Raw genomic sequence first — 9,555 nt, forward strand, 5'->3', positions numbered from 1 at the left:
ACTTCTTATTCAAACTTAGTATTCATGGTGTCCTATTTTAATATCAGAATACTTTGGTTTGGAAATGAAATGAAATACCCATCCTATTTGCCAAAATTCATTAAGGAGCAAAAATATATAGATGTCTTGGTCATTAAGGTAGGGTTTAAATACACATAACAAATAGGGAGTAATAATAAGAAAACATAGAATCAGTTGTTTTTTAGTCACTAAGATGTTTTGGGACCTCAGGGACTGTAGCCTGCCAGGCTCCTCTGTCCATGAGATTTCCCAGGCAAGAATACTGGGGTGAGTTGTCATTTCCTTCTCCATGGAATCTTTCCAACCCAGGGATTGAACTCTCATCTCCTGTACTGCAAGAGGATTCTTTACTGTTAGAACAGAAGGAAAGCCCATAGATTCAGTATATGACAAGAAATAGATCTGTATTTATTTGAAGGTGATAGAAATAAGACTGCCTGTAACCAAGGGCTTTGGGTAATACATAAGGAAATTGAGAAGTGTACAATGAGGTGATGTGCAAAATCTTGGAAGGATTATGACCCCCAAATAATGTCCCAATTCCAATAATTCTAATTTAAGAGAGAAAAAAGGTGTAACCAGAAAGCCAGATTGCTACGTATATGCTATGGAACTGCAGATTCATCACAGTTACTTGTTGCACATATTCGATTTTACTATCTTTTGCAGTCTTAACAAACAACAACAGAAAAATTACACAAGAATTGAAATTAGGCTTTTCTGATGATAATTCTCCACAGGGCACTCGTGATGTCCTTGTTCCTTAGGCTGTAGATGAAGGGGTTCAGCATAGGGGTGACCACAGTGTACATCACTGAGGCCACTGCACTCTTCCTACGGGAAGATGAGACAGTGGAGCTGAGATACACCCCAAGGCCAGTTCCATAAAATAAGCAAACAACTGACAGATGAGAACCACAGGTAGAGAAGGCTTTGTACTTCCCATCTGATGAGGAGACTCTCAGAATGGAAGATATAATTCGAGTATAAGAGTAAATGATCCCTGAGAGTGGAACTCCACCCAAGATGGCACCAATGAAATAGATTAATATGTTATTGATGAAGGTGTCAGAACAGGAAAGGTTGAGGAGCTGAGAAAGTTCACAAAAGAAATGAGGAATTCCCACTTCTGCACAGAAGGTAAGCTGTGACACCATCAAATAGTGCAGCAGGGAGGTCAAAAGGCTGATGGAAAATGACACCAGGACCAACAAGCCACAGAAGCGGGGGTTCATGATGACCAGGTAGTGTAGGGGGTGACAAATGGCCACCAACCGGTCATAGGCCATCACCGTCAGAAGGAGACTCTCCAAAAATGCAAAAAGAGAAAAAAAGGTGAGTTGAGTTAGGCAGCCTGCATAGGTGATGGATTTCCTATGTTTCTGGAGGCTCACTAGCATCTTGGGGATGGTGGTGGTGCTGAAACTGACATCAGTCAATGATAGGTTAGAAAGGAAGATATACATGGGAATGTGGAGGTGGGAATCAGAGCTGACAGCCAGGATGATGAGCAGGTTCCCTAGGATGGTGACCAGGTACATGGACAGGAAGAGCCCAAAGAGGAGGGGCTGCAGGTCTGGATCATCTGAGAGGCCCAGCAGGAGGAATTCTGAGACACCTGTTAGATTCTGTGGTTCCATGATGATGGGACACCTTTCAAAAACAGTAGAGAGTGTTGAATACACAAAACAATGTTAGAGGCACCTAGATAAGTGTCCAAACTGAATTTAATCAATTCACAAATAAATTATTAGGGGAAAAACATAGGAAGAACATTCCTTGACATACATAACAGTAAGATCTTTTTTGACTCACCACCTAGGGTAATGAAAATAAAATGATAACATAACAACAACAAATTAAAATTAAAAACTTTTGCACAGAAAAGATAACCATACATGAGATGAAAAGACAAACCTCAACATAGGAAAAAATATTTTCAAATGAAGCTATGGACAAAGAATTAATCCCAAAATATGGAAAAAGCCTGTGAAACTCAGTATCAGAAAAAAAATCAATAAAAAAATGGGTGGAAGGCCTACATAACATGTTTCCAGAGACACACAGAATTTTTTCCAATCAGTATCAAATACTTTCAGAAAAAGATTGGAGGTTGAGTTTATATTTTGCTGTATTTGTTTGTCGTGGCCAGGTAAAACTTCAATATCCCTCTCCTCCTGAATATATACATGAAAGCTTGATTTTTCATCAAATCCCACCTCTTACGAACAGTCAAAAAATTTAAGACCTAATCAGGTCTCAAACACCAAGTTGGCCTCCTTATGCCAGCTTAAGAGAGCTTTTCGTGCCAATTCTTCCTAGTAGAGAGTTTATGTTTCTCCTAAATTCAGCCCCCTAATTGTTGGCTGGATTGGCAGGAGACAATACTGTCAAGGTGACTTGTAAATGGAGTGTCACTTTTGCCCTGTAAATGCAATGTCACAAGTGACAATACTGTCAAGGTGCCTTGTAAAATAGAGTGTCACTGTCTGCATTCGAATCTGACTTTATCCTCCTCTCTACCACAGAGCCTGATCAAAATTACATTAAAATTAAAATTCCTATCCTCAGGTGAAAAATGATAATAATGTATGTTGCTCTCTTTTGGGGAAGGGGAATGCAGATAAAGGGCTTCCCTGTTGGATCAAAGAATAAAGAATCTGTGTGCAATAGAGGAGACCTGGGTTCAGTCCCTGGGTTTGGAAGATCCTCTGGAAAACAGAATGGGTACCCACTCCAGTATTCTTGCAGTTTCCCTGGTGGTTCAGACGGTAAAGAATCTGCCAGTAATGCAGGCGATCCAGGTTTGATCCCTGGATTGGGAAGATCCCCTGGAGAAGGGAATGGCAACCCACTCCAGTATTCTTGCCTGGAGAATTCCATTGACAAAGGAGCCTGGCAGACTACAGTCCATGGGGTCGCAAAGAGTTGGACATGAATTAGTGATTAAAACATTCACACTTTCAATGCAAATACAATAACAAACTACATTGAAAACTTACTCCAGCCTCTGGCGTATGAATTCCTACATAAGTCTTTGTAATACCGTGGTTATTGTCACCATTTCATCACCATTGCCTTCAAGAGCATCTGGAGAACTTAGGGGACACTTTAGAAGGACCCATTTCCTAATCAGGTAGAAAAAATGCCCAAGGAAGACAGAACCAATGTGGAAGGAAAACAAAAACTTGAATAAGCACTCTAGGATCCCCACCACTAACAATAACATAAACCTCATAGGCTTTGAGCTGATCTTTGCATTTTGGTGGCCTCCCACTGACTATCATAACTCCCACTGCCTTGATGATGAGTATACAAGTCTCCCTCATCCCTCCTGCACTCAGTGTCTCCCACTGCACTTGGCACTCTCTGGTCTGGGCTGTGCCTCCGCTGGACCAGGACTGAGCGCTGCTGATTGGCTGCCTGTCCCCTACCTGCTATTGGATGAAGGCTGAGGCTTTGTCCTAAGAACAGGCAGTAAGACAGACTCAGGTGTGGGCCTCCTGGTGCAGACAACAACCTTGGGAGGATGAGACACATAGGTATTGATCCCATTGGACTGGAGCTGGCTAACTGAAGGGCTGGGAAGCACAGGCTGATTATTTACAGTGACGCAGCCTGGAGAACTTCATGCGCAGAGCAGATAATTAGCTAAACTGGTCCAGGGTCTCTCAATCCCTGACGGTTTGCTAATTTATTGGAGGAGGAAAGGGAAAAAAGTGAATGGATTAGGAAGGATCCAGTAGAGCCTGGAAGAGGCTGACTTGTACTCCTCACCTCTGCCTTCCAGTTTATTTTGTCATCATCAAATTCAGACACATTGTTTTTTCAATTAGGGGAAGCAATACATGATTGTATGTCTGTAAATTCACTGAATTAATCATGAAATCTAGACAGATTTTGGTCTTCTCTCCTAAGAATGTGATAGTATTTCTATGTTCATGGTTAAGTTTTCCGCCTCTGGCATTGTCATATTTTTCTTTCTATAGTCCTGGTCTCGAGTTTTGGGCTTTCTGTCTTGGAGATTTATGTTTTTTGTTATTATATTTTTTTAATTTGGAGCCAAGATGCCCAAGGTAAGAGTCACTCTGGGAACCACTGCACTTGTGTTGATATCTGAAATGAGGACAGTCTTGTAGGAACTGTTCCCTAGACTCTGTGGTTTGGCAAACTCTCCATAGCATGAAAGGGCAGTGGAAAAGTCAAGCCAAGCTGAAGACCCTCAAAGTTCTATGAAAACCACCAGGGTGCTCTAAAGATGATCCCTTAGAGTTGGCTGCAGTTGGGGGAAAGGAGCCCAATGCTTACAACCCCACATTATGCAGTCATCAGGTGTGGGCTCTCTGAAGCTGAGGCAGATACCTCTAGGAGTTGATTCCTGAAGGCTAACACCCAAATGTGAAGCAATTCATCTCTTATTTCTGACAAGAGATTTTTATTTTGTTGTGGTAAGAAAAATAAAAAACCATAACATTTACCTCCCTAACTATTTTTAAGTGTACAATTCAGCAGCATTAAGTACATTCACATTGTTTAGCAACCATCACCACCATCCGTCTCCAGAACTATTTCATCTTCCCCTAATGAACACTAACTCCCCTTTTCCTATCCCAAAGCCTCTTACAACCATCATTCTCTTTAAATTTGACTACTTAAGCTGTGGAATCAGTCATTTTTTGTCCCTTTCTGTCTCACTAAGTAATATGATTGGGGAGAAGTTAGGTGGAATGGGAAGGAGATTTATCAGAAAATTTTGGAATCAATTTTTCTCTGGTAGGTAGCCTCCTCTCTACTCCTTGGGAAGCATATACCCCAGTTTTCCTAGGAAAGTCCCAATTGATAACTGCTTATGTAAACTCAGTATTCATAGTGCCCTATTTCAATTTCAAACTTCTCTGATTTAGAAATGAAATACCCATCCTATTTTCACAAAAAGATCATTAATGAGCAATAATATATCGGATGTATTGATCGTTATGGTAGAGTATAGATACATATGACAAATAGGGAATAATAAAAGGAAAAATATAGAATCAATATATAACAATAAATAGAGCTGTGTTTCCTTCCTTGGAAGGAAAGCTATGACAAATATAGTCTATTAAAAAGCAGAGACATCACTTTGCTGACAAAGGTCAATATCGTCAAAACTATGATTTTTCTAGTCATGTACAAATGTGAGAGTTGGACCATGAAGGCTGAGCACCAGAGAATTGATGCTTTTGAATTGTGGTGCTGGAGAAGACTCTTGAGAATCCCTTGGACTGTTAGGAGATTAAACCAGTCAATTCTAAAGGAAATCAACCCTGAATATTCATTGGAAAAACTGATGCTGAAGCTGAAGCTTCAATACTTTGGCCACCTGATGCAAAGAGCTGACTCATTGGAAACTACTCTGATGATGGGAAAGATTGAGGGCAGGAAAAGTGGGTGGCAGAGGATGATATGGTTAGATAGCATCACCAAATCAATGCACATGAATTTGAGCAAACTCCAAGAGATAGTGGAGTACAGAGGAGCCTGATATGCTATAGTTCATGAAGCCGCAAGAGTCGGACACGACAGACACTGAACAACACCAACAAAGAGCTGCATTTATATTGTAACTATAGAAACAAGACTGCCAGGGACCAAGGGCTCTGTGTAATGCATAAGGAAATTGAAAAGGTGTAGTGATGTGGTATGCAAAATCTTGGAATGGTTATGACTCACATTGGGTGGCTAAATAATGTTCCAATTTCATTAGAGCTATTTTAATAGGAAAAATATATAAACATATATGGTGTGAGACTGAATATTCAGAATCGCTTGTTGCACATATTTATTGTTACTGCCTTTACCAGTCTTAGGAACATATATATATATACACACATACACATATAGGTACATATGACACAGGTATTGAAATTAGGTTCTTCTGATAATAATCTTCCAGAGGGCACTCTTTATGTCCTTGTTCCTTAGGCTGTAGATAAAGGGGTTCAGCATAGGGGTGACCACAGTGTACATTACTGAGGCCACTGCACCCTTCCTATGAGAAGATGAGACAGCTGAGCTGAGGTACACCCCAAGGCCAGTTCCATAAAACAAACAAACAACTGACAGGTGAGAACCACAGGTGGAGAAGGCTTTGTACTTTCCACCTGAAGATGAAACTCTTAGAATGGAGGAAATAATTCGAGTATAGGAGTAAAGGATCCCCGAGAGTGGAACTCCACCCAAGATGGCACCAATGAAATAGATTAATATGTTATTGATGAAGGTGTCAGAACAGGAAAGGGTGAAGAGTTGAGGAGGATCACAAAAGAAATGAGGAATTCCCACTTCTGCACAGAAGGTAAGCTGTGACACCATCAAATAGTGCAGCAGGGAGGTCAAAAGGCTGATGGAAAATGACACCAGGACCAACAAGCCACAGAAGCGGGGGTTCATGATGACCAAGTAGTGTAGAGGGTGACAAATGGCCACCAACCGGTCATAGGCCATCACTGTCAGAAGGAGACTCTCCAAAAATGCAAAAAGAGAAAAAAAGGTGAGTTGAGTTAGGCAGCCTGCATAGGTGATGGATTTGCTGTGTGTTTGGAGGTTCATTAGCATCTTGGGGATGGTGGTGGTGCTGAAACTGACATCAGTCAAGGACAAATTGGAGAGGAAGAAGTACATAGGGGTGTGGAGGTGAAAATCGGAGCTGACAGCCAGGATGAGGAGCAGGTTCCCAAGCACGGTGACCAGGTACATGGACAGGAAGAGCCCAAAGAGAAGGGGCTGCAGGTCTGGATCATCCGAGAGGCCCAAGAGAAGGAATTCAGAGACACCCGTTAAATTCTTTTTTTCCATGTAGATGGGGCACCTTATGAAAAGAAGAGTGTTGAGTAAACAAAACAAATATAGAGGCACCCAGAGAAGTGTCCATACTTTGGATTTAAGTGGATTCATGTTGATGTATGGCAAAACCAATACAATATTGTAAAGTAATTCACCTCCAATTAAAATAAAAAAATTTAAATTAAAAAAAATAAAATATTCACACTTGATGACCACATGGCCTAGCAACTTTAGCAACATTTCTCAGTTGTGAGCTCATCTTTAATGAGGCCCCAAATATCATTTGCTTCTTTATTTACCTATTTTAGAGGCATGAGGCCAAAGAATGCAAGAAAAGTAAGGACTTTTTGACATAATAAATCCATCAACATGATGTGATATGTGTCCCCTTAATTTTGAAGGAAAAGCCTATAGTAAAAGTTTTTTTCTCTCTTAGAAAAGTCATTCTAATTAAAGGACACTAAAAAACGCTCAAATATACTGTATCTTATCCAAATGCTCTACAAGAAACTCTCTTGATTTGTAATGTAGTCCTAAACAGCTAAAACCACTCTCTGGGGTATAAATTTTAGGGAGAATGGCATTGAAACATGTATAATATCATATATGAAATGAATCACCAGTCCAGGTTCGATGCATGACACTGGTTGCTTGGGGCTGGTGCACTGGGATGACCCAGAGGGATGGTACAGGGAGGGAGGAGGGAGGGGGGTTCAGGATGGGGAACACGTGTATTCCTGTGGCGGATTCATGCTAATGTATGGCAAAACCAATACAATATTGTAAAGTAATTAACCTCCAATTAAAATAAATAAATTTATATTAAAAAATTCCTAATCAGCATTTCTATTTTTTAAATTAACTTCTAGAGATTTTTCATATTTATTTGGTTTTATGACATCCATCTTCCATGGAAATATGTGTTCACTCAAATGTGTGTGTTGTGGTCAAATTCTCTTCACATATAACTCAAATATAAGTATTTGCTCTTAGTGGACTTCATATTTCTATAAATGCATTTTTAATATCTCTTTTTTCCTTTATTTATTTTTAATTGAAGCATAATTATAATATTGTGTTGGTTTATGCCATATATCAACATGGTGGAGCCATAGGTATACATATGTCCCCTCCCTCTTGAGGCTCCCTTCCAGCTCCTACCCCTCTAGGTTGTCACAAAGCCCCAGTTTGAGTTCCCTGAGTCATACAGCAAATTCCTCATACAGCAAATTCCTACTGGCTATACATTTTTCTCTTTTTAAAATATTTATGTATTTAATTTAAAAAATTTATTTATTTTTAATTGAATGATAATTGCTTTACAAAATTTTGAAGCATAAAATCATACACTATCACTGATCCTGAAGATAGCATTCATATGTTATGCACCAATGATTAATTAATAAACTCTAATTAAGACCCTGAACTTGCTTTTCTTATTACAGAATATTTTTCTATCAGTACTATAATAGTCTCAAAGAAAGTTCTGAAATTGAGATTGCTGTTTGCTGTTTTTTTGTTTGTAGTGGCTAGGTAACACTTCTTAACTATGATATATCTTTAATCCTAAAGGTTTGTGAAGGGTTGATTTCTCATCAGATCCAACCTCTTATGAACCATCAAAAAATTTAAGACCAAATAAGTTCTCAACATTAAGTGGGCTTCTCATCCCAGTTTAAGAGCTTTTCAAGCCAATGCTTTTTTTTTTTCTCACTTAATTCATTTATTTTTTATTGAAGGATAATTGCTTTACAGAATTTTGCTGTTTTCTGTCAAACCTCAACATGAATCAGCTATAGGTATAAATTCTTTCTTACAGAGAGGTTGAGTTTCTTTTAAATTCAGCTCCCTGAATGTAGTTTGGGTTGGCAGGAGAGAAATCTGTTTAGGGGTCTTGTAAATGGAGTTTTGGGCTTCATTGGTGGCTCAGCGGTAAGGAATCCGCCTGCAATGAGATTCAATCCCTGGGTTGGGAAGATCCCCTGGAGGAGAAAATGGCAACCCACTCCAGTATTCTTAGCAGGAAAAACCCCATGAACAGAGGAACCTGATGGGCTACAGTCCTTGGGGTCTCAAAGAGTTCAATATGACTTAGCGACTGAATAATAACAAACAAAATGGAATTTCACTGTCTGTATTCAAATTGGACTTTACTGCCTCTCTACCACAGGGCAAGATTGAAATTACATTAAAATATCTATCCTAAGATGTGCTCCTATCCTCAAGTGTAAAATGATAATAAAGCATATTGCTCTCTTTTGGGGGGTAATAATGCAGGTAAAAGAAAACAAGTTACATAAAAACATTAGTTCAGAGCCTGGCACATGAATTCCTACATAAGGCTTTGTGATATTGTGGTTATTGTCACAATTTTCATCACTATCACCTTTGTGATCATTTGAAGCACTTGAAGGACACTTTGCTGGGCTGTGCTAAGTTGCTTCAGTCATGTCCAGCTCTTTGCGACCTCGTGAACTGCAGCCTGCCAGGCTCCTCTGTCCATGGAATTCTGCTTGTAAGAATACTGGAGCGGATTGCCATGCCCTCCTCCAGGGGATCTTCCTGACCTAGGGATCGAACTTGTGTCTCCTGAGGCTCCTGATTTGCAGGCAGATTCTTTACCACTGAGCCACTGGAGAAGCCCAGAGGGTACTTCAGAGAAAACTATTACCTGCTCGAGTTTAAAAAAAAGATGCCTGCGGAAGACAG

At 39.9% G+C, this 9,555-nt stretch overlaps 2 protein-coding genes across 2 annotated transcripts; both read right to left on the reverse strand.

The window, feature by feature from the left end:
- Positions 1-731: 731 nt before the first annotated feature.
- On the reverse strand, positions 732-1,676 carry LOC138085473 (olfactory receptor 7E178-like). The gene has a single exon (XM_068979884.1). It carries the CDS (start codon positions 1,659-1,661, stop codon positions 732-734), a length of 930 nt encoding a protein of 309 aa, XP_068835985.1. The 5' UTR covers positions 1,662-1,676.
- Positions 1,677-5,928: 4,252 nt separating this feature from the next.
- LOC138085439 (olfactory receptor 7E178-like) lies at positions 5,929-6,867 on the reverse strand. Its single transcript, XM_068979823.1, has one exon. The coding sequence runs from the start codon at positions 6,856-6,858 to the stop codon at positions 5,929-5,931; it is 930 nt and encodes a 309-aa protein (XP_068835924.1). The 5' UTR covers positions 6,859-6,867.
- Between the last annotated feature and the right edge of the window lie 2,688 nt (positions 6,868-9,555).

Source organism: Capricornis sumatraensis, chromosome 9 (genome assembly GCF_032405125.1).
Source record: "Capricornis sumatraensis isolate serow.1 chromosome 9, serow.2, whole genome shotgun sequence".
NCBI lineage: Eukaryota > Metazoa > Chordata > Mammalia > Artiodactyla > Bovidae > Capricornis > Capricornis sumatraensis.

Coding starts and splice junctions, on each gene's coding strand:
- LOC138085473 (XM_068979884.1), bottom strand. CDS start 1,661: ATGGAACCACAGAATCTAACAGGTGTCTCAGAATTCCTCCTGCTGGGC.
- LOC138085439 (XM_068979823.1), bottom strand. CDS start 6,858: ATGGAAAAAAAGAATTTAACGGGTGTCTCTGAATTCCTTCTCTTGGGC.